Source organism: Dioscorea cayenensis, chromosome 16 (genome assembly GCF_009730915.1).
Source record: "Dioscorea cayenensis subsp. rotundata cultivar TDr96_F1 chromosome 16, TDr96_F1_v2_PseudoChromosome.rev07_lg8_w22 25.fasta, whole genome shotgun sequence".
In the NCBI taxonomy this organism is placed as follows: Eukaryota; Viridiplantae; Streptophyta; class Magnoliopsida; order Dioscoreales; family Dioscoreaceae; genus Dioscorea; species Dioscorea cayenensis.
The window spans coordinates 24,008,227-24,034,132 of NC_052486.1; the positions used below are offsets into that span (position 1 = coordinate 24,008,227).

At 38.6% G+C, this 25,906-nt stretch overlaps 1 protein-coding gene across 1 annotated transcript; it reads left to right on the forward strand.

Annotated features, from left to right (window-relative positions):
* Nucleotides 1-399: 399 nt before the first annotated feature.
* LOC120279579 (abscisic acid 8'-hydroxylase CYP707A2-like) lies at nt 400-3,895 on the forward strand. The gene is made up of 7 exons (XM_039286506.1): nt 400-847; nt 954-1,272; nt 1,838-2,224; nt 2,367-2,553; nt 2,667-2,773; nt 2,880-2,998; nt 3,177-3,895. The coding sequence occupies exons 1-7, from the start codon at nt 597-599 to the stop codon at nt 3,283-3,285; spliced, it is 1,479 nt and encodes a 492-aa protein (XP_039142440.1). The 5' UTR covers nt 400-596; the 3' UTR covers nt 3,286-3,895.
* Nucleotides 3,896-25,906: the final 22,011 nt, after the last annotated feature.

The window sequence follows — 25,906 nt, forward strand, 5'->3', positions numbered from 1 at the left end:
TATAATATTAAGTATTTGAGCCCCGGTTGTCCGACTCGTTCCTCCATCCGACCCTGAGGTTGGACGCTGACACATGGTCGCCCCTTGCTAGCTAATGAAACGTGCCACAAACACGTGCCGCTTAATCTCGTGTTAGTGTTTATATAATTCCAATTCTCTTGCTTTGCATTCTTTTTAATTATTTAATTATTTATTTAATCTATTAGAACTTAAATATTATAATAGATAATAGAAAGGGGTTGAAGTCGAACCTCTTTCTTGGTTCTAGTTCTGATTCTGGTTCTATATAGCACTCGGACTCTGGGTATTGTCGACTGCACAGCTTACCTGTGTGTTGGTTTGTAGTATTAGGCGTGTGAGCTGGATGAAATTCCGTGGGTGGATCGAGCTGTATTGCTCTTATTCCAGTTTCTATAAATACCATCCTCCTCCTACATCGCAGAAACACACAAACACCAACACACAGCAAACTATCCTCCTCAGTCTCTCAAACAGTACCGGCAACTACTAGTTATTCATTATCTATTTCTATCTCTTATACTCTGTTTCTCCTTTGCTTTAGTTGCTCGGTAAATTGCCACCCAAGTAAGGCTGGAATGGTTTCCATTATTGTTGGCATCATGGTGAACACCATTTCCTTGCTGGCTTTGCCGTCAGTTGTGTACCTCCTATGGTGTCTGGTGTCAAAGGCATGGGTTTGGGCATGGTCCACCTCGAGAACCTTGCCTACTGAGGCCCAGCGTAAGCTGCCTCTGCCTCCAGGCTCTATGGGATATCCTTATATTGGAGAGACCTTCCAGCTTTACTCCAAGAATCCAAACATTTTCTTCGCCCTCAAACAGAAGAGGTTGGTAGTTGGCGGCAGAGAAGAAAATAGAAATAATAGAGAGTCATCTTTACTCATTACTCTGCTTAAAAATAAAAATAAAAATAATATGTATTATATTCTTCAGATACGGAGCCATCTTCAAGACACACATCCTGGGGTGCCCTTGTGTGATGCTATCCAGCCCGGAGGCGGCCAAGTTCGTGCTGGTGACGAAAGCGCAGTTGTTTAAGCCGACGTTCCCAGCGAGCAAGGAGCGCATGCTCGGTCGCCAGGCCATCTTTTTTCAGCAAGGTGACTACCACGCTCGCCTAAGGAGACTCGTCCTCAGGGCTTTCATGCCCGATGCCATTCGTTCCACCGTTGCTGACATAGAGACCGTCGCCCTCACAACTCTCAGCTCTTGGGATGGCCGCATGGTTAATACCTTCAAGGAGATGAAGACTGTGAGTACTTGCTTCGCCCACTATATATCTATCTTTAATTTTTATTTTCTCCCCCTCCTTTCCCCCATTCAAAATTTCCATGACTCTTCCCCGTTTTCTTCCCCTTTTTTGTTTTCCTTGGATTCAATTTTTCTTTGGATTCAATTGGGTTGGGGATGAATTTTTCTAATAAGGTGTTGGACCTTTTCCCATTTTCCTGGCTCTGCTACAAGGGATCTACTCTGTCTCTCTCTCTCCTCTCATTTTTGTTGAAAATGGTAACAAAAAAGATTTCTATCCTGTTCTTCTTTATTTTAATAAATTGTGATATATTCATGTTTTTTTGTTAAAAAATCTTTCCCAGTGGATTGATTTTCTTTTAGCTAATTTATCCATTTGTTTTTCAATTTTTTCGGTAGATAACATGGTGTAATAATTAAGTCAGAGTATATATATATATATATATATATATTTTTTTCTGTTCTAATCCGTAGGCATGATGTCTATTTCTTATTTTTGGTGTAGCAAGCGGTGTTAGATTTTGATTTTGATTTTGATTGTGATTTTTTTTTTTAATCTTTCACAGTATGCATTTAATGTGGCACTTCTATCTATATTCGGGAAAGACGAGATTGGTCACATAGAAGAGCTGAAGCAGTGCTACTACACGCTGGAGAAGGGGTATAACTCGATGCCCATCAATCTCCCTGGGACCCTCTTCCACAAGGCCATGAAAGCCAGGAAGCAATTGGGTGAGATTGTGGCCAAGATACTGGCATCCCGAAGGGAAAGCAAGGTCCAGGCCAATGACTTGCTGGCCTCCTTCATGGAGGACAGAGAAGCTCTCACCGACGCCCAGATTGCTGACAACATCATCGGCGTTATCTTTGCTGCACGAGACACCACCGCAAGTGTGCTCACCTGGATCGTCAAGTACCTTGGCGAGTACCCGGGTGTCTTGCAGGCTGTCAGAGTAAGAAGATTACCACCATATATATATATATATATATATGTGTGTGTGTGTGTAGCTGCTAATTAAGAGCCTGCCCACCCTTTTCATGCTTTCTGGGGACTTACAAACATGTTTGTTTCTGGATACTGTTTATTTTACGCAGGAAGAGCAAGAGGAAATCATGAGAATCAAAGAGATGGGACAAGATAAGAATGATGTTGACAAGTGCTTAACTTGGGCGGATACCAAAAAGATGCCAATGACTTCCAGAGTGATCCAGGAGACTATGAGAGTGGCTTCAATCCTGTCTTTCACTTTCAGAGAAGCAGTGGAGGACGTCGAGTTTGAAGGTAAACAGCTTGTGTGTGTGTGTGTGTGTGTGTTTTTCCGGGCTTGTTTGTCATGTTAAGTCAACAACACTTTTTGTTTTGTATGCATGTATTCTGATCCCATTAATTGGCAGGTTATCTAATACCCAAAGGATGGAAAGTGCTGCCGTTGTTTAGAAACATTCACCATAGCCCGGACAACTTCCCGGACCCTGAGAAGTTTGATCCTTCAAGGTTTGAGGTAAGAATGTGATCCAGTTGAACCGTCTGGACTTCATGTTCAATCAATTTGCCCTTACACATCAACTTACTAGAGCTCTTTGCTGTGCATGTTAATAATACTTCAGAAATCACCGAAGCCCAACACCTACATGCCCTTTGGAAATGGGACCCACTCATGCCCGGGGAACGAGCTTGCCAAGCTGGAAATGTTGGTCCTTCTCCATCACCTCACCACCAGATACAGGTAAATTGAACACATCCTTTCAGTTTTGACTTATGACACATGAATCATGATAGAAGATAAATAGAAAGAGAGAGAAAAAGAAAATGAAACTTAACTGGCAAAGTTTTTTTTCCAGAAATAGCTAGACCTTTAGCTCTGTTTCAAGGGACCCCTTAATGATATGCATGTTTCGTTTCAGGTGGTCCTTGTCGGGAACCGAGAGTGGAATTCAGTTCGGTCCTTTCGCACTGCCTTTGAATGGACTGCCCATCAGATTCTTTCGGAAGACATCAAGAAACAATGGATGAACAACCCAAGACCTTCTACATTCATCTCTGGCTAGCTAGCCAGCCAGCTAAGATAGATTGATTGCTTACGGAATTTATGCCTGGCCCGGCTGGTAGATACAATACATATATATATATATATAAATAGATTAAAGGAAGTAAGGACCAACAAAGCTAAGTTAAACTAAGCTACGTAATTCTAAAAAAAGCAAGACTGATGACACCAAAAACACATAACGTCACTACACCTGGGGACTGTTGAGAATTTTGCAATTAAGGTGATTGCAATTTCTCTCATTGTAACAGATGGAAGGAGATCAGAGACCATACACAACTGCTACAATTTACAAGCATGCGCTAATTGCTTATGCGCAGCAGCAGCAGCAGCAGCAGCAGCAGCAGTTATATTTATTTTCAGATATGGGGAAGGCTGCAAAAGCTTCAGGCCTTCTCACATAGTTATGTATGTATACAAAGAGAGAGAGAGAGAGAGAGAGAGAGAGAGAGAGAGAATTATTTACAATTTGGCGCTATAACACCCGGCCTAAGGATCGGGTAAATATGAAATGTAAAATTTTTTTTTTCTTGTTTTTTCATTTACATTTGTCTATGAAGCTTTTGTGTTCCTTCATTCCTCGCCCATGTACATTTATGGACACGGTTTAGTTAAGGAAATCAAATGAACAAGAAATTTCAGAAAATGCTTTTGTAAGTCTTGCATGCAGTGTAGAAACTGAATAATATTCTTTATTTAAAAAAAAAACAGACCCAATATTCTATATATCCAAATTCCATTTCCAACACACTGACTGATGAGCGTAAATATGCATTTGCCTCCTTGGGCAGGCCCTGCATAAAAAAAGTCACTTGCAACCTTGTGTTTACTTTTTAATAAAGTGGGTAACCTCGTGTTCAGTTCTTTCTACCAACTGGTGTGCAATTATTATTTTTTATTATTTTATTATTATTATTTTTGAATAAAAGGTGTACAATTATATATTGTCCAGATTCCGGACAATGTAAAAATAATGAGTGTATACATGGCTAGGATTGGAACGATTGCGTACAATAGTACTGAGTGATCGACAGATCATCTTGTCTTCGGTTAGAAATAAAATATGTACTGGCTTGATTTATTTAATTATTAGTTTTATAAGCAGCATCTGCCTTTCTCATACAGAAAAAAACATTTATTAAACTAGTTGGAGGCGGCTCCTGCACAGCATTGTCAAACAACAACATGCATGCTGACTCTACATTGGCCTGGATCTCATCTCATTCTCATGGAGTCTCGTACTCTCGCTGTTCAGTTTAAGTAAAAAAGGATTGCAGAGAAGAACTTCATTGTCGATTTGTCCAAAGAAGGCAAAGGCCCTCGGATCAATCAATCAATCAGCAGATTATTTATATATGTGTATCTAAATCACTGACTAGTCAAAAGATGCATTTTCACAACAGGCACTAGTCAAAAGATGCATTCGTCTAATGTAGTATACTTTTCTCTGCCAATTTCTTGTGAAAAATAAAGAAACCATGCACTACTGTTTCTTTTATTCTCACCTTAGAGTCGTATAAGATGACTCAGTGGACTCCCACACTATATTCATTTTTTTAAGGGTCCGTTTGATTTGCACAAAGGTGCAGTAGACAAGAAAGTACAACACATCACGAAGTCTTGTAGATGCAGACAAGATATTTGTTTTTGTGCCATGTTTGATATTCAAAGGACAACACAAATTAATATAACACAATTAAATATAAAATTACTATAATACCCTTTATATATTCCTATAGTATTGTGGAATAAGAAAATTAACAAAAAAAAAAAAATTTAATTACTAGCAGGACAGCTTGATTTGGCTACCATTTAATTAACAACTGCTGAATGTTATACTTTCTCCGTTTCTTTTTATCGTGGTTAACTGATAAGTGTTTAAATGTATGTATTTTAGTATATATAACTTGGCGACCTCTTATACTTGTGGGTGAGCATCAATCATTAATTGAATATCATATATCAAGAAACTTAGTTGTATTTGATTACAACGGAAAATGGGTGGAATATTTTTTTTCATAGAATATTTTTCCATGAAAAATAAAAAAATGGTTGTTTAATTTGCATTATTTTATGGCTAGAAAATCAGGAATTTTCAATGGAAAATTTTTATTTTGTTGTTCGATTGCTCCTATCAACATTTTTCATGGAAAAAAAATCTCATTGATTGTTTGATTGCATCAATTTTCTTGGAGAAAAAAAAAATTACATTTTACATAGAAAATTTTTTATATTCTCAAAGGAAATTGTATTTTTTTTAAATATACTCAAATATCAATAGATCAAATAATAATTTTTGTAAATATTTTTTTAAAAAAATTGTTTTAGATTATCGGTATTAATTTGTTAAAAAATTGATTCTTTGGATAAAAATAAAAAAAATCTTAAAGAGAGATAGAGATATTTTAAAAATTAAAAATAAAACCAAAATAGAGAATGAGAAAAATAAAAACTGAGAGCGATAACAAAATAAAAAGAGAGATACTTAATTTATAAAAAACTGAATTTATTTTAAAATAAAGATAAAAAAACCTAAAAAAGATAGAGATATTTTTAAAAATTTAAAATAAAAAAACAAAAGAGAAGGAAGAAAAAAACTATATATATATATATAGAGAGAGAGAGAGAGAGAGAGCATGAAAAGGTGGAGGGGGTCGCTGGCCACCCCCTTCTCCCTCCGCCCTTGCTAGTGCTTTTGTTCTCAAAGTTATTGTACTAATTTGATTATTTTAATAAATAAACATCGAATGTTATATTATACGAGAAAAGAAGTCGGCGGCTCAGATTTATTATGTTTAATTAATCAATACAATTGTTAATGAGTTAGTACTCCCTAGTAATCTAATTATCAGAGTATTTATTTATTTATTTAATAATATTTGTTATGACTTTCATCTCCAACAAAATACAAAATTCCAGACAGTAGATATATTAGCAAATAAAACACAAATTTCTCAAAGATATAAAAAAAGATTGAAAATTCACAAGCATACACGCAAAATAAAACCCTAAATCAGACATTCACATCGATTTATGATCTTCGAAGGTACCGGCTTGGAGCTTATAAATTTTTTTTTTCAAATTGCCCCTAAATTGATTTTTTTCAAATAGCCCCTTATTTTTTTTTATAGAAAAATTTTCTTTGGGTTGGGAGAGGAAAACTTTTCCATAAATTTGAGGAAAAAGCGGTCAAGTGACTAGCTTTGTGGAAAAGTTTTCTATGAAAAATTTTTGCAATGAAACAACCCATTTGACTAGAAAATCCTTGATGGAAAGATTTTCTATGGAAAAAATGTCCAATCAAACACAACTATAGTTATTTCACAAAATTTTATAAAAAATTAGTTATCTCTAAAAAATTATCCCTAATTTATATCTTCACATGTCTTCCTTATATTTATTTTTTTTTCATTTATTACCTCTCTCCTAATTATCTCTCTTATATTTTTATTCTTAAATTTTTTTAAAATGTACACCATTTTCTAGAAAAGTATTCCCACTTTTTTTTTGATTTAAAAATTTTGTTCAATCAAAAATTTCAATATGAAATTTGAATAATTTTGAAATCCCCTGCAAAAATTATTGGTGTAAATATTAAAATGGTTCCTCTATTTTGTGCTTTCCGCCCTTTTAGTCCCTCTAATATAACCCCCCTCCCTTTTTATTATCGTATTTGCACATTTTCGTACTTTAGCTGTAAAATCCGCATTTTTGATCCTCGTATTTCACATTTTTGTCAATTTTGGTCCCTCCAGTTCATCAGTTGGAAGAATCAAAAGGGCAGATTCGTTAATTAGAGGGACTAAAAGGACAGAAATGTGCAAATATGAGGACCAAAAGGGCAGATTTTATATTAGAGGGACTAAAATGGAGGAAAACACAAAATAGAGGGACCATTTTAAAATTTTGACTAAAATTATTTTAAGAAGTAATAAAAACTGACAATATGTAATCATGATTTTTATCTATTGACATATCATATATTGCTACAACCACCCTAGTTAATTTTTTTTTTATAATTCTAACAAGAGAGTTAAATAGAGTATTAAGGGTAATTTTGAAAGAAAAAATGCTTATTGATGTTAGAAAATGACAGATAAAAAGGAACATGGATTTTTGACAGATAAAAAAAAAGGACGGAGTACAAGATAGCCAGATAAGAGGAATCCAAACAATGATCAAATTGAAGGATTCAGTTAGCGTGGTCAAGAACCGCTTGGTATTTTTGGCATCTTGTGATGGTGACGTGAGAGATCCTCAAGTGGCAACTCGTAATATTTTTTATTAAAAGTGGATAAACAATAAAGCATTACGAAAAACACAAATATAACAAGAAACAACAAAAAAGAACAAAAAGAACACTAATAACAACAAAACCACAAAATCAACAACCGAAATCGACCACCGGGTGTGGAACAAGAACCGAAAACAAAACCACTTCACCAGAAGTGGAGAACCTACAGTCGAGCAGCAAGACGTACAATAACGAGACGGTGACACAGAGAGCCAAACACCGCCAAGAGAACGACCCTATGCCGCAACTAAGTGGGTGTACTAGCGGGTAACATCATCATGGCCGTCATCAGGATTGCGCTCTGCATGCGTGGAAGGCCCTGAGAACTAAATACAATGTTTGATCCCTATTGAAGGTTCATCAAACTTCTGTCTCTTGGAATCTGGAACTGCAACCACCCAAGCAATAAATATATAGCATATTTTAAGAGGAACCTTTGTGGCAAAGTGAAGTAGAAACAGGCAAAGTGACTACCTCTAATAGATCGCTAGACTGAAGGGTCCACTAGTGCTAACTTGGATTCTTGAATACATACAACGTCAGCTAGCCTTATGAAGGTCCACAAAATCCTTGACTACATGTTTCTTAGACGGAATACCAAGGCCCCTAACATTCCAAGTTATAATGTTCATAAACAACATGAACCTAACAGGATCCCCTAGATGGACCCGGCTGAACCTTTGACTGGTCAGCTCTAGATGATTCTAAACGCCTAATGTGCTCAAAACAAGTATATTTATGATTGTTATCATTATTGAAAACAATGCCACATGTAGATGAGTACTGTTCAATTTGAATATCAGTCAAAGCAGAAATTAAAAGGGGCTTATTTAGCGTAACTTCATGTGAACAGCTTGAAGGCCCTTTTTTTTCTTGGTTGAGAGTGGAGGCTGGGCCAGGTAGACTACCTCTTCATTCCATCTTGATTGAGGTTTCTTTCGTCTATGGCTACGCCGATTAGCAGTAAATACCTGAAATGAAGGACTGCGAGGACGGTCCTCTTGCTGTAGTGCATGTAGAATGACTGGCTACCTCCTCAAGCACATAAATTGAGTGAGCGGGGCTCCTTAACACCTAGCTAGTATCGTCAGCAATCTCCTAAATGATGTTAGTCGGTGCCACCTGCTAAGGGTCCTATGTCTCTCTCTCCTCCATACCTTCCCTAAAATCCGGTTCCGGGAGAAATAAGTCGAGCTATAGTGTGTTGGTTTTGGGAGCCAATGGCTAGTTTCTTAGAGTAAAATGCTTGACAAATCCTGATAGGGATGCAAATGGGGAAAGGAATCCCCGCTCCCCTTGGGGATCCACCTTTACCAGGTAGGAATTCCTCAAAATAGTCCCCACGAGGCGGGGAATGGGGAAAAACCCTTCCCCGCCTAGTGGGGCGGGGCGGGGGCGAGGAATACTCTCCTCGCATCACAAGGTTCCCTGACGTGCTCCTTGTGGGGAATCCTTGTGGGGTGTGGTATTCCTTGTGGAACCCCCATGAAGAATTCCGCACTCCGCAGGGATTCCCCAACAACAAAAATAAATTATACATTTTTAATTTTTATTTATTTTAAAAAATTCAGCATGAATATAATATTATATTAACCAAATATTTGATTTTTTGAAAAACATATCTTTTGGAGTTTATTAATAATGTTTTAGTGAATATAACTTTCTGGTGTAATAGAAATTTAGTTTAAGACAATTGAGTCTAAAATACAATCTTAACAAATTTTTTAAAAAAAAAGTTATATATATACCTTGTAACCTTGACATTGGAGTTAGCACACTTGTAAACTCGATGTCTAACCTTGGGTTAGCACTTGTGTCAGGCGGGTGTTGCGCGGCATCCTAAAAATTGTTAGGAAGCTGTTCATTAGATAGGAATCGAGAAATACTGAGATCATTCTCGCTATATGCTGAATCAGATGAGGGTCTAACAATTGGGTCACTATTCATGAGAGGAATAGAAATAATTAAGGCATGATTTAAATCAGATTCCTCTTCATCATTGGACTGAAATTGGTTCTGTTTAGAAGGTATTGATTTAATGGGCTGAATTAAATCAGTCCCAACAATAGAAACAACTATCAAATCACCTTGGGATTGACACTCAACATCGGCTTGCGTAATCACAGCTATTTGAGTAGTTTGTGAAGAGTGGGCGTGCTTCCTCCAATAGAAAGGGTATCAGAGAGCACACGAGGCTACCTTAGGATTGGAACATCTCTTTCCCACATTGCCTTGAACTTAACTGCCTCGTGATGTGGTCTGGGAGCTCATGGATGATGACATCCACTCCTTCCCTACCTCGCAATTGGTTCGCCTCTTTCTCACACTGCCTCCAACTTAAATGCCTCATGATGTGGTCTGGAGGTTCTAGGATGATCCCAAGCGTTTCTTCCCTGCCTCGCGATTGGTTCGTATCTTGGACATGATGCCTCAAACTTGAATGCCACGCGATGTGGTCTGGGATGTCTTGGGTGTTCACAGCAACATCTTACTTATGTAACAAATGAGTTTTGCATGGAGGATTCTGTGTACTTTCCTACAATGTAAAATAAGAACTCGCCACCTCAATAATGTGCTCCAATCGTCTGGCGATATCATTGGTACGGAGCTGGCATTGTGTGTGCTTAGGCGGGAGTCCCGATGTTGGCTTCCTTTGACTACTTGTCACAGCGGTGTGTTGGGGTGGACCAGAGGTTCTTTGGAGAGCTCCATGTACCGTCGAGTTTCGGGGTTAATCACCAACCAAAAGGATATCACCAGGCGCACGATTGTTGAAGAAGATTTAATTATCAAAACTGAAAAAAATGAGGAAGATAATTTATTCATTGTTGTTTTGATTTAATTAGAAGCTGAAGATTAGAAGATGGAGTTGTTTTACAGCTGAGATGTTTACAGTCTGAGATCACATGCCTCTCACGTGTTTTTACAACTTATGCCAACTTAGCAAACAGTCATAACTGATTGCTGAGTCAGCAGATTAGTTATAACAACCTTGTTATGTTGTAAAGATTGAGCTTATATATATAGCTCATCTCTCTGTAATTCACTGCAATGAATGGAAATTGATTCTTCTCCTCTAAGCTTAGTTTCCTTTCGTTTCTCCTTTCCTTTGATTCTTGTTCTTCAGATCAAGTTGTTGATTTGGAGTTATTCACACATTTGAAGAAGCTGAATCAAGCCAAGCATGATTTTGTGGGTGTCCAGCCATATTTGAAGCTCTAAGATGGATGTATAACTCAATATTGAGTTTGTGCAGAAATTACTGTAGCAACAGGGATAAGAGAATGGTTGTAAACCTCACTGTGAATTTTATCTGACAGGTACTGTAGCAGATGTAATGCAGCACACTACTGTAGCAGTGGTACTGTAGCAGCCATGAGAGAATTTCAAGTTCTGAGAATTTCATGCGGCCTGCATGGAAACCGTATGGGCTACTGTAGCATCCCGAATGAGTTACTTAACTCTTCATTCTCTCTTCAATGAATAGTGCATTCTTTGAGGTTTCTTGAGAGAAAAAAGAAAGGGAGAGAGAGTTGCAGGCTAGGGCTTCAAGATTCATCAAAGGGGAAGCCTTGAAGACATCCTAGAGCTTCGAATCCGAGCTTGTGAGCTTAAAGAAGAAGAAGTGAAGGTATATTTGTACTCTTCTTCTTCATTCTTGTAAACCTAAGCTAGGGGTTGCAAGAAGGTGGGAAGGTTGCTAGGACAAGTTGTTTATCATCTTGTTGTGTGTTCTTAGTTGCTCAAGGAAGGCTTACTGTATGTTTGTATGTATTGATTAGCCGGATTAAGCTAGGTTGTAGCTTAAGGAAGAAGAAAAACACTGTAGACTTCCCATACCAATCGAACACTCTAGGTCCTTGTTGTTTTCTCTTTGTAGTGAGGAGTTTTCCCATACGGATTCTTCCTGAAAATGATGTACATTGGTTTTTGAATGAGAATTGTGTATTTGCTTGTCGTTTGATACAAAGGGGGTAAATAGTGTTGACTACCAGGTTTTGTCCGATGTGTGTTGTATACCCCGGGCTCCCCAACAACTGGTATCAGAGCTATTTGTTCACTTATTTGTCATGGAAGGAGATGCAGGATCCATGATGAAGTTAAAGGCGGCAAATTACTCAATTTGGAAGCCGATGATGGAGGATCATCTATATTACAAGGATTTGTTTGATCATGTACTGGGTGATTGAGCAAAGCCTAAGGAGATGTTTGATGATGACTGGAAGAGGTTAGACAGGAAGGTTTTGTGAACAATCAGGAAGTGGGTGGATATTAGTGTATTCCACCATGTAGCCCAAGAGAAAAATGCACATGTAGCTTGGGGAATGCTAGCAGCTCTTTATAAGAGGAAGACTGCAATGATTTGCAGTTAAGAAGCCCTCCAACTTGAAATACAAAGATGGGAGATCCATTACTGAGCACTTAAGTGATTTTCAAGACTTGTTGAATCAGTTGACGACTATGGGGGTTAATTTCAATGATGAAATTAATGCGTTGTTTCTTCTTGGTTCATTGCCAGACAGTTGGGACACCTTGGTGGTGACATTGATGAATTCTGCACCAGATGGCAAGGTGACTATGCAAATGGCAAAGGATAGTTTGCTAAATGAAGAAGCAAGAAGAAGAAGCGCAGAACATGGGTCTAATCAGGCACTTGTTACAGAGAACAGGGGAAGATCCAGTAATAGAGATCAAAGTACCTCAGGTCGTGACAAGTCCAAGAATCTGTCTAAGTCTAGAGGACTGATAAAGTATTATCATTGTGGGAAAGCCAGTCATATCAAGAGAAACTGCAGATTGTTAAAGCAAGAGAAAGGCAAGCAGAAAACAGATGGTGGCAGTATGACAACAGTTGTTTCTGATGTGGAGACAGTGTCATTGGTGTGTGGACATGATGATTATGATCATGTGGGTGATCCATCTGTTGAATGGATTGTTGATACAGGTGCAACATACCATTGTGTTCCCAGGAGAGAGTTGTTTACAACTTACAAAGGTGGTAACTTTGGTGACACTAAGATGGGAAACAAGAGTGTGTCGCAAATTGTAGGCATTGGTGACATTGTGGTTCAGACCAACATAGGCTGTACATTGACATTGAAGGATGTGAGGCACATCCCAGATCTGAGGATGATCTTGCTTGCTATTAATGCCCTTGACAAGGAAGGGTATGACAGTAGACAGAAAGATGGGCAATGGAAGCTTCTCCAGGGGTCTATACTAGTAGCAACAGGGAAGTTGTGTTGTACTATGTATAAGACTTGATTAAAGCATTGTTCTAGTCATATCAATGCTATTGAAGATGATACCTCACCAAACTTGTGGCATAAGAGACTAGCACACACATGAGTGAGAAAGGACTGAAGTTACTGGCAAAATAAGCCTTCATTCCCATTCTCTCAGGGAAAGGTATGACTATGAACTCATGTGATCATTGTTTGTTTGGTAAGCATTGCAGAGTTTTCTTTTGTATACCTGCTAAGAGGAAGGAAAACAGATTGGAGTTGGTCCATTATAATGTGTGTGGTCCCATAAAAGTGGAGTCTTTGGGTGGCAACATGTATTTTGTTACCTTTATTGATGATGCTTCACGGAAGACTTGGGTGTATTGTTTGAGATACAAAAGTCAGGTTCTGGAGACTTTTCAAAAGTTTCATGCCATTGTGGAGAGATAGACATGACTGCAGTTGAAGTGTATTCGTACAGATAATGGTGGGGAATACACCTTCAAAGAGTTTCATGCTTATTGCTCTAAGCATGGAATCCGGCATGAGTTGACAGAACCAGGTACTCCTCAGCATAATGGTGTTGCAGAAAGGATGAATCGCACCCTTGTTGAGAGACTCAGATGTATGTTGAGAATGGCAAAGTTGCCTAAGGCATTTTCGAGTGAAGAAGTTAGGGTTGCTTGTTATGTGTTGAAAAGATCTCCATCAGTTCCATTGGGCTTTGATCTACCAGAGAAGGTGTGGTCAGGGAAAGACCCGAGTTACTCACATTTGAAGGTTTTTGAATGCAAGGTCTTCATGCATGTACCTAAGGAACAGAGATCAAAGCTAGACAGTAAAGCTACTCCTTGTATATTCGTGGGCTATGGCAATGAGGAGTATGGCTACAGGTTGTGGGATCTAGAGAAAAAGAAGCTTGTTAGAAGCAGGGATGTTGTGTTTCATGAGCAGGAAACCATAGCAGATTGTGAGAAGACAGAGAAGCCTGCTCGTGTTATTGTTGATGATGAATGCTCTACATCAACAACTGTTCCATTGAGAAAAGCCACAAATGATGGAGGTGAACAGGAGACAGAAGGGTACAAATGAGCCAGCTACAGTTACTGATCAGTTGGATGGTGATGATGATACTGCACAACCAGATGCAATGGGTATTGAGCAGGGGGAGCTCCACTGGAAGTGGAAACAAAAACATACAACAGGGATAACAAACACTAAGAGACAAGGCAGCAAAATGAGACACAAGAAAGAGGAGAGAGGGACTACCATATCTATTCGTTATGTGGAAAACAAGGCAACTCTTAATTAGGGTTCAGTTATGCATCTCATTTATTTTGGTATTGTGCTGTCCTAGGATTTAGAGAAAGCCTCGTTTTTTTTTATAAATCCTCCTTGTATTTTCTTTAATTGTGTTTTTATTTTTCTTGTTATTGACCAATTTACTTTTGTTCTATTTGCCTATTTTATCTATTAATATATATATATATATATATATAAAATGATCTCCATGTAAAAATACATATCTTTCACCCCCTTGATTACTATATTAGTCAAATGCATATATATAGTCCATAGCTAGCTGGAGATTAGACTAACTAGTGGTTTATCGGTCAAACTATGAAATAGAAATCAATCAAAGAGTATGACAAATCATGTGAAAACAATTGAAGAATATCATTGATCAAGTAAAGCCACATACTCAAAGAATAAGTACGGTTGTGATAAGAATATTAAGATATTTGATAGACTTTACTAGAAAGTAGAGGTGCTCATTGGCTGAGCCGAGTCAGGTTTAAAATCAAGCAGCCAATATTAATACCAAGCCTTGTCTCGTCCGGGTCTATACTTTTGTCAATTCACTCATCTGTATTTTAAAACACATGACCAAAGCCACACAAGTCCATCCATATTTATTTATTTATTAATAAAATAATAATTAAATTTTATTTAAATAATAAAGTTTAAACTTTAAAACATAAGTATTTTAATAATAAATTAAATCTAAATGAGTTTCATTAAAAAAAAAATTGTACTAGAATTTTACAAGTTTAAATTGAGGCATATAAAATTCCCATGGACTAAAATACAGACATTGGTCCGTATTTTAGTAATTGATCAGCATGTGCACTAGTGTTTTAGAGATGACATTAGTCTACATTAATGAGAATTGATCCACTCTCCAAAATTAGTGTGCTTGTGTGCTTGAAGATGATATTAAGGTCAAGGAGCCCATTGTTAATGCTTACAAGAAGGTTCAAGATGATGAGAACTGTGGTGTTTTGGTCTTTTTCCAGTGCATAGACTTGAACTGTGATTCGAGCCTGTTTGCTTTTGACTTAGTAGTTGAGGCTGAGTCCGTTCGAACGCATTCAAGCCATTTTTGGGCTTGTGAGGTGGTGCTTGCACGTGCGTGTTCGCCTTCATGGCTTGGATCGAAGGCTGGGTCATGTGCCCGTGCACATTGGGTAGCCATCGGGACGCTTGCGCCCGTGAGGCGGGTGCAAGGAGCGCCTCCGCGAGGTTCTTGCACCCGTCAAGTGGGCGTAGGGCGTGCCCAGGCTGACACCCGCACGGTACCCGCGAGGAGTGTCCTGCCTCATTCTTAAGCCTTTTGAGGCCTTCTTTTTGGTTGTTTTGTTGCCCTCTTTCTTCCTTCTCTCTCCCTTTTCTTTCTTCCTTACCTTGGGTGATTCTTGGAGCAAGAAAATGGCCTTGTTGATTTTGTTCTTCTAAGTTGGGAGTTTCAATATCCATCTATCTTCCCTTCATGTGTTCTAGAGATAAACTTCTTCTCCTCTCTCCCTTGTTGTTGATGGATGGATGAACTAGGTGTTGAATGGTTGGTTTGATCCATGTACTGTAGCACTAGTAGAACTTGATTGTTACCTTGCTTCCTTGGTTTGGATTGAAGCCAAACACTCTTAGGAATTCTTTGGAAACCTTAAACCTTGGGTTTGAGCCAACCTTAGGCTTGTTAGGGTTGTGTTTCTTAATAACCTAGGGTTTCTTTCTTGTCTTTTTTTGTTTAATTCGCGTTTGTTTCTTGTGTGAGTGTGTGTGTGTTTAGTTGGTTATGTGGTGAAGGCTCTTCACGAGGCAAGGAGCTGGAGGAGTAGCTTGCTTATAGTTTTCTCGCCTAAGTTGTGAGTGGGTTAAGTTGATGCACATTTCTAGTAGAATATAATTCACTTACTTTCATTACTTGATCTGAGGTTAACTCATTGTTTTATCATATTTAATTCATATATTGATCAATTTGGAAGGATTTCTGTGCTTTTGATTACATTGGAAAACTTTTGATGTTTGGTATAAATACTCATATTTATTGATCGGTTTGGAAATGAGTTTTTGTATTATTAAATTATATATGAAACACTTGATGTTTGGGTAAATTGGTTTATGATTATATGGGTATTTTGAAGTTGAAATGATAATAGAGATAAATTTCTGTGATGCTTGATCCCTATGACAGCTGATATACTATTGATCTTTTATCAAGATAATGGAAATTAAGGTTTATTGAAGTAAAAGCTTAAAAGAGAAAGAAAGCATGTGTTCTTATCTTATGTAACTTGAAATAATCTTAACTTGATACTTAAAACTGTATTGGAAAAAGGAAGATAAGTCCTTATTAATAAGGGATATGCCTTGCACTCCGCCTCGCTGCAACGCCACTACAAGCTAGAGCTTGGAAGGGAGAGAGAGAGGGTGAGTACCAAGGTCACTCAGTGAATAGGTTAGCACATTCCTAAAAGAATATACAAAAATAATCGATAAAATTGAGTAAACCAAACTTTTGCAATAATATTTATAGATTAGGACATTTTTTGAAAATGAGTCATCATATACAAGTATCTGGAAACCACATATAGCACATAAGAAACACTTTTGCTTAACTGAGGATCTCATCATTCAAAACTCATAGATAACATAACATAAGTTTTAAAATCATTAAACAAATTTCACCGCAAATCTACAATAAGAGTTTGTAATCAATCAATAATATATTGAAATTTTTTAGCTGCCAAAGTTTTTATTTTACTCTATTTGAGTGATAATTTTTGAATTTACATTGGCTTGGAATACATCTTCGGGTGTAAGTATTTTTTTTTTCTTTATTTTGTGTTGCGTTATGCATCTCACATACCCATGTGCACTATTGTTGGGATGAATTGGTTGGTCGAACCGGTTGAACCTGTTCAACTGAACTGGCAACCCAACCCGTTTGATAATCGGTTTGGTTTTTAAAACATTGGAGTCAGCTGGGAGTTAATATGAAAAATATTTTAAAGGTCTGTTTGATACACAAAATTTGAAGAGACAGCATACGACAATTTCTATTGTTATGCGTTTGATTTACAAATGGGGCTGGAGGACAACACAAACTATCGAATTGGTACATCACAACTACTTAATTTTTTTTATACCGCCACCACGGTACAAAAATTTTAGCGAAGTACATGATAACTTAATGACAAATTGGCCCTATTTAAATTAAAAATTTACACTATTGCATTACAAAAGTGACAACATGATTTATTTATTTTATTTATTTATTTATTTATTTATCTATCTATTTATCTATTTAAAAATTTATTTATTTATCTATCTATTTATTTGTTTTGTTAGGATTAAGATATAAGGTTGTGTTTGATTGCCCTTTTTTTCCCTGGAAAAATTTTCTACATGTCATTTTTCAGCTAAAGGGGCTGTTTGTTTGCCAAAATTTTCCGTGAAAAATTTTTCCACGGACTCTATCACGTGACCCTCTTTTCTCTCAAATCAGTGGAAAATTTTTCCTGTCTCCACCCTGGGAAAAGTTTTTCAGGGAAAACGTAAGGGGCTATATGAAAAGATAACGTGCGATTGAAATATTTAAAATAACTTTTCTTTTAAAAATTTAAAAGAAAAGTTTTCCTTTTCTTTTAATTTTTTTTAAAAAAGATAAATTATATAACTTGATAATATTTTAAATAAATTTATCTAGATCAGTGAACAGATCCCGCGGCATTTTGATGGTAAGATTCAATTCCACGTAGCGCTATTTATAATTTTAAAATAACTTTTCTTTTAAAAATTTAAAAGAAAAGTTTTTCCTTTTCTTTTAAATTTTTTTAAAAATAGATAAATTATATATCTTGATAATATTTTAAATAAATTTATCCTAAACAGATCCGATCTCATGACGTTTTGATGGTAAGATTCAATTCTACGTAGTGCTAAGATTCAATTCCACTAGCACTGTTTATAATTTTAATAATTTTAAAAAAAATTTCATGAAAAATGTGATTTTTTCCAGGGAAAATTGATGCAATCAAACAACAAATGAGGTTTTTCCATGAAAACTGTTTCATTTTTCGTGGAAAATAAGAGCAATCAAACAACAAAATTTGAATTTTCCATAGAAAATTTTTGATTTTCTAGCTAGAAAATAATGTCAATCAAACAACTATTTTTTTCGTTTTTCCGTGTAAAAATTTTTCCATTGAAAAAAATTTTTCTTTTCTAGCCATTTTCCATGTTGTCAATCAAACACAACTTTAATGAAAATTTGTTTGTCATGGAATAAATATTTTTAAAATTATGTTAATTTTTTTAATTTGTTGCCATGTTGTTGGGCATTATAAAGTTTGATAAAATTTTTCATAAAAATATTATTATATATATTTTTTAGGGAAAATTCTCATTACACCCTCGTAATTTTCAAAACTTCCCAAAAACCCACTCCTACTTTTACCTTTGGACTGACCCTTAGTTAGTGTTTAACTTCTCTTTTTACCCCCTCAGATTCACTCAAATGGGTCCATGTTGTGAAATCCCATTTTTGACCACGAAAATGGTGGGAAAGGAAAGCGCCAGAATCACAGCCATGTTCGACCTTTTTGAAGAGACTTTACTGCTTGGTTTTAACGTTTAAATATTTTTACTAATATGTTTAATAATTGTTATATCCAAGTGTAATACTTCCCATCTCCGTTTAACGTTATCTTTACATGTATAACTATTCGTATTAGCGTGTAAATTCTCAAAAGTCTCTGCGTAAAGCGGTGATCTTTTTCAGTTTGATCTGAATTCTTTGGCCGGGTGTGGCGTGGCGGGTGGCGAGAGTTATGGTATCCCGTGCATAAAATTAATAGCGGCATTAAAAATTTATGCTGCGTAACATAATTTTTCGAACACCGATTCGTTCTCATCGATCGATGTCGACGGCTGTCGTTTAACTTTTTTTCTCGGATATGAAGAGTCGACACTGCTTGTGGAATTCACACCATAAATAACCCGGGAAAAGAACCCTCCCCATGGACAGACCACTCCTCGTCGTCCTCATCATCCTCCTCCTCCTCCTCGTCCTCCTCTTCCCAGGAATGACCACTCTGTCACGAAAGGATGTTTTCGTGAACCTTCTTCCCTTATCTTGAGAATCGTTTAGCCCTGATCACGCAACAAGTTAAACTATCTTTTCTGCCCAAGTCGAAATGCTCTCATAATTGCACGAATCACGGAGGGATTCTTGTTGATGGATGGCGAGGCGAGCAATTAAGTGAGCATTTCGACTTGGGTAAGAAAAAGAAATTTTTCACGTATTTACGTGATTGCGGAGGATTCTCTAGAGGAGGGAGATCGAAAGCTGTCCTTTAAGGCCGAGGTTGATATTTATCAGCTTGAGACTTTTACATTACTATTTAAGAACATTACGTCGATTGTCTGACTATTACGTTACGTGTTTAACTACTCGGGGATCTTCGTTTAAGTCCGACCGTGACACATTGATTAATAGTCGTTTTCATGAATGTGTGTTGTTTAACCTTTTTTTAATGTTATGCGTTGTGCGGGTTCGAGTTGATCGCATGTTATCGCGACCGCTGTGAAAGCGTTCGAATGTCACGGGACACTTGTTTAGTTATCACGGTCGAGTCGTGAGTGTCAAAGTCCGAGCCGGGACGTTGTAAATGTTATAAATGTTGTAAATCTTTTTATAAATAAAAGCGAAACAAGCTTATTTGTTTGTGAACTACGAAATTTAAACATAGACCTAGTAAAAACAAAAGCGATGTGGGAAGCGAAAAGAGCGTCGTTGTAAACAGATAGAAAATACGTAAATATGTTTAAGCAGTGACAGCGGTGTTTAAGAAAAAAAGTTACTCTTTAAACAATGACAGCGGTGTAAAAGCGATAGAAAATGTTAAACAATACTCTAGTTACTCTTTAAAGCAGATGACAGCGGTGTTTTAAGAAAAATACGTAAAGATGTTTTAAGCAGTGACCCGGGGAGGTACCCAGTCTTCAGCGCTGATGTCGTGAAAGCATTCGATTTAAACAATAACATATTATTTACATGATATAGACTTTAGTTAAGCAGTTTAACCATTATTTTTAAACACTATATGTATACATGTTTAAACATAAAAAGCTAGCGTTTACCGAGGAGACTCATGTTGAGTTGAGAACGTTCATTCGAGCGATGACGATATATGTCTTCCTCATGACGAGTGACATATATTTCCCTTTTTGCCCATTGGGATGGAGGGAAAAATACCTGCCCAAATCACATCACGTCTAGTCTAACCTCTGTCATACAAGTCGTGCGACTTTTTGTTTGCTTTTCCATTTGCTTTGTTTTGTTCTTTACATCTTCTACTTCTTCTTCTTCGTATTCTTTTTGTTCTTCACTTCGTTTGGTTTTATCTGATTTGGTTTTCGACCGATATATTATGGAAGTTTTGTGGTATTGCTAGATTGACGGGGAGGGAAGGGTGCTAATGTTCATGTTATTCGAGACTTCTTGGGAGTTGGTGTTAGGCTGAGATATGTGGCGATGGGAGGTCCTCGAAGTTTTCTCTTATCGAGGGTTAAGTTCATCGCACGGATGGATATAAAAGCGGTTTGCCCAGATAAGCGATGTTGACTTCCGAGCGGATGTGTCACGTCCGCTCCATCTTCGAATGTCTTTGTGAGTTGATCTTGATCGTCGAGGGGCGGAAAATGTGCCGTTCTTGAGATCCTAATGAAAGCGAGGGTTTTACTCGTTGTAAGTTCCTTTTCTTTTAATTATTCAGGTTATGCGGGGGTCATTATTGTGTAAATATGATCCGTCGTTGTTTAACATATTGTACTAGTCGATTTACGTTATTAGTTAAATGCTTAAGTATTTAATTTAACGTTTAAATATTAGTCATTATCACTTAAACATTATATTCTCCATAACGTATGTGATCTTTTTATTTGGTGAAGTGTTGGCGAGGGAATTGATTACTGCGAGTGCTCCCGTCGTCCCATGGTGACCACGGCTGGTGTGGGATGTCTTCGCTTCTCGTCGGGATCGTTCACGAAGTCTTTGTCGTTGGATATTGGACAGCGTTTTTGGCCGAGTGTCGAACATTTCGAGGATGTGACTTGATCATGCGATCAAAAGGAATTTTGACTTCGATTTCGTAAGAGCGAAAAACATCGGGATTGTTGTGGAATGTCTTTGCAGATGGTTGTCGTTAGAGCCTATCATCGTCAAAGAGTATAACAAAAATACTTTTCGGAATCAAGACAATCAATCCCGTCAGCACACTTGCGGTGGTGGCATAGGGTTAGACGTCGCGTCCGAAAGCGTCGAAAAATGGGTTAGCCTGCAGTGATTCGAGAAGCTCAGGGCGAGTCCTCATGCGAGGCCGTCGACATTCAGGAAGGGCGTATTGCGGGGAACATGGTGTCACGTCGCCATACAAGCGAGCTTGGTTGGGAAAAGAGCATGCGGGTGGCATCTCCATTCTGATTGTTGCTTTGGTATGTGGATAAGGTGGGTGAGACAGATCCGGCGGCGTTGCGATCGTGGAAAGGGCGGTGATCGTTTTAAACATGCATTCTTTTCTTTCGGTAGCGTGTATTGTGGGATTGAGAGGGCTTGCGGGGCGGCTGCTGTTTCTCGATGGTACCGCCTCCTTGGAAAATATCGAGAGTACGCTCTTTGGGTGCCGAGGGAAAGATAAAAACAATGGTTTTTCCACGTCGCCTTGGTATAGATCGACAGCGAGACCCGATGCCAATTGGACTTGAGTTCGTATCTAAGTTAGGCGATGCCTTGTCACGAGGATGGAGATTATCATGAGATAATTACCTTCGTGTCGGGCGGTCCAAGGGGCCTTGTGGCGCATGATTACGAGAGTCTTCCCTTCTTAAAGTCGCATACATCTTGTCTTCGACATTTTGGAGGCCAATTTTTATGAAAGCCGATGTCGAGACTTGGGAAGGCGTTGAGGAGGATCTTTGATACTATATGCTTCCGCGATTGCGTGGGCGTCCACGGCTAAAGATTTCGATAATCTGAGTGAATGAGCTGACCGACATCACGAAGCTCATCCTTTGGTTGATTAATAAATCGGATATAGCACATTGGTGAATTATACATTCGGAGGTGATCGTTGGGGTGAGATGTATTCAAGCGTCGTGAGTCGTTGATGCTTGGATCAAGGAAGCTAGTCGTTTCTGGGTGGCGAAAATGAATTGGAAACTCCATAAGGTCTGCAGAGATGTTGGTTTTACACTTAACATTTTGAGTGTTACCCTTTAAAACATTCTCAATCTTTGTTTTAATTACACTTGTCGACTTTTAAATATTAATCCTTTTACGTTTAAATATTTACAATAATGTTTAAACATGTTTACAGAGTATTTAACCATCAACTGTCTTTGTTTATATATTTGCCGAGGTTCAGGGTTGATGCTGCATGTTATACTTGAGGCGTGAGCAAGTGAACAAATGGGAGACCTACTTATGCCCGGACATCGTTTCAAAGGTAGCGATCATTGTTGAGACGGCCGAAATCTTCGTGTTTGAGCCGTTGTGTCGATGATCGTTAGAAGTGACTATCCCGCGGCAACTTCGTGGATCTCGCCAGCGAGAACTTGTTCATGTCGAAGGTGGCGAGTTTATGGTATCCCTCCGAGCACGCTTTGGCAGACAATACGACAGACACCAACGTCGACTCGATTTATTAGCGGGTACTTCACGTCGACAATTACAAACTTGCGTCTGAGGAAGCTATATTCCCCGTACGACGATGAGCGGGCCTTGAGCCGGAAAATCGTGAGCTTCGTTTCGACGCCTGCAGGCGAGAAGGCGGCCTGGGGCGGCCTGAAACGAAAGAGGATCGAGTCGCAGCGTTTGATATCCTGAGAGTTACATTGCAGCTGTGCCATGGATCCGATCGCAGTCCGACGATCTTTACGATAAGCTGTGGCCGACTAGGTATTGTTAATAAGCCGACGATGACGCGAAACATTGTGTATTGATGGAGTTGTTTTCCATTTAAACTCTTACTCTTTACAACAATTGAATATATTTAAAGCAGAGCGCATTTGTTATTTTTAAAGCGGATACAGCATGTAATTTGAAATATTTCAAGCTGATGTTTAAAGCGATATATGGTATATTTAAACAATGAAGCAATGTACACAACTACAATAGAATTAAAACATGATAGAAGTAGAAAGCTGAATGAAATTTAACTTTTGCCTTGATTGAAAACAAACAAACTTTCGTTGAGATATACAAGTTATTGAAATTCGTGACTTCGTATTTATTTAAACAATACAGATCGTTTTAATTAAAAGCGAGCGAGTGTTATTTTAAGCGGTACACCGTATTTTTGAAATATTTAAAGCTGATGTTTAAAGCGATATATTGTATATTTAAGCAGGTAGAGGTAAGAGTATGCACTTATTAGAGCGTAAATTAAACAATGAAATGGCAGATGGAATTTAACCTGCTTTACAGGGTCAAAAGCAAAACAGGAATTTACATTAACATATACAGAGTGTTGCTCTTGAAAGCAGATAGATTGAATTTGTCAGGATTCACGTTCGAAAATAAAGGTGTATTCGGATATACGGGACGTGTTAAAAGCAAAATTTAACCCGCTTGTGGCGTACTTTATGCGTGGGCCTTCTCTCCTCTTATAGTATCACCGGGTAACATACCGTAATATGTGAGGTAAGGAACGTCTACATCTGCGGTGGCCGTAACTTCTCACGGAGTAATTGCTCGATAAAGCAGCGTAGCGTAGGCAGGCGCCAATCGGCCTTCTGTTTTTGCCCCAGGCGTGGGGTTTACATGTAGGTGCAGTGGGTACTTTGCGTCGCCGACTCGCCGAACTCCGTATGGCACTTCGATTGTCGAATAGATTCATTGTCCCGAGGATAGCCAAGTCGAGAGATTAGAATAGCGGTTAAATACCAAGCAGTTATTAATATGACATAATTAAAGAACTTACCATGTCCGTAGCGTCGCTTGCTCGTGCCGGACGTGAAGAATAATCTGTATTCTTGTTTATCATTATCCGGAGACGGCGACATGGAAGTGGTCATTCGTGATTATCGGGAGGGAGGATTACAATTTGAACTTTATAGGTTCTTGCGGCATCCCCGATCATAGCCATAATTGTGTCATGTCGTCTTCACCTTGAACGGACATAAAAGCAGTATGGCCCAGTCACGGTGATGAGTAGCTTCTTGTAAGGATATAGCTCTTTGCTCGTGACTTTTGTATTATGCATACGAAAGCGTCCATCACATCATCAGTGACCATCTCCTTCCTCAAGCCGGTGTATGATTTGTCGCGTGTAGATCTTGGCGTCGTTCTTACCATAGCAGCGGCTGGTCTTGAGTTAACCGATATGATTATAATAAGACCATATTATAAATATTTAAATGATATTATCAATTGTTACATGATATTACCTTATATATAATTAAATGTATTAGACAAATTAAATGATAACATAAAGTAATTAAACACTATGAGTAATTGTTAAACACTACAATAAAACCTTTAAAAGAATATCATAAAAACTTGCCACGGAAGTCATAGAAGCGGAAAGAGATCCTCATCAACTCCACCTTTCGTATTTATTAAAACGACTAAAGGAGCCCGACCCATTTCTTCTTCTTGAATAAAGCTTTCCAGTAAAATGGTCCAATGTTTGATTGGCGCCAGTCATCTCTCGTTGCTCGGTCAGTCTTGTTGTCTTCGGCGATGCAGGGACGATGTGACGGCCTCAGCTGACGCATCCTTACATGGATTTTGTTCTTGTTGTGGGATTGTGCCTGGCAGCTTCGATCTTGAGGGCGGCGGCGGCGGCATCGACCAGAGGCAGCGTCCTTACGTGGTTCTTGTTGTGGTGGAATTGTGTCCTGCTTAGGCTGCGATCTTGTCGGCCCGCCCGGCCCGCAGCCGTAGTTCGGCGATCTTCTCAGCCCGTGGCGTGACAATAGCATCATTGGGGGACACCCTTAACTTGTTCTTAATCTTCATTACGATTGTGTCTATCTTTGATGCCGCTTGATCTCTTACTTAGCGGCCAGTTCCAGGTATTACCGAGATTTTCATCGAGGAGTCAGCGACCTTCAGCGGTGACGGTAATAAATTTCACGATGTCCTTCAGCAGCGGCATCGGTAGCCGATGGTATTTGCTATTGTTCATCGTCGGCCGGTAATTGGAGCGAAGGGCCCGATATTATTCTCTGCTGCAAATGCTCTTGAAGATATGGCCGCCTTGGAATGACCTTCGATAATCCTCGTCGTCCAATTAAAGCATATAAAATTCGTCCGGGTGCTTGATTCATTCGAGGATGGCGCGGCCGATTTGTAAAACGTCTTTCCGAGGCGCCGACCTGACAGTGGCTACGGTCGTCAATATCGGCATGCTGCGTAGAGTTGCGGTGACATCTTAGCTAATGCTTCGCTGATGGGGCTACCTACGATCGGGCGCGCCATGGTGGAAATCGGGGCTATCGTTGTAATGTTGGGGGGTTATTGCGATCTGCCGTGGTAGGGGAGGGCTTCTCCGTGATGGGAATGCGTGCGGCGTGGTGGTGGAGTGGGAGAGCAGTGATCCCACGTGGCACTTACTGACCCAAATTGTACTCTCGTCCTTGAGCGAGTGGTTGGGAGGCGATGGCATCCGTCAAGTCGGTTTAGCCCTAACAAATATTTCTTCTTGACGTGCGGAACCAGCTCGGGAAACTAACGTATATGAAGCGAACAGTTTCCGTGTCGTTCGTTTTAAACTATAAAAC

Coding starts and splice junctions, on each gene's coding strand:
- LOC120279579 (XM_039286506.1), top strand. CDS start 597: ATGGTTTCCATTATTGTTGGCATCATGGTGAACACCATTTCCTTGCTG. Junction 848..953: donor TTCGCCCTCAAACAGAAGAG/GTTGGTAGTTGG, acceptor TATATTCTTCAG/ATACGGAGCCATCTTCAAGA. Junction 2,999..3,176: donor CACCTCACCACCAGATACAG/GTAAATTGAACA, acceptor GTTTCGTTTCAG/GTGGTCCTTGTCGGGAACCG.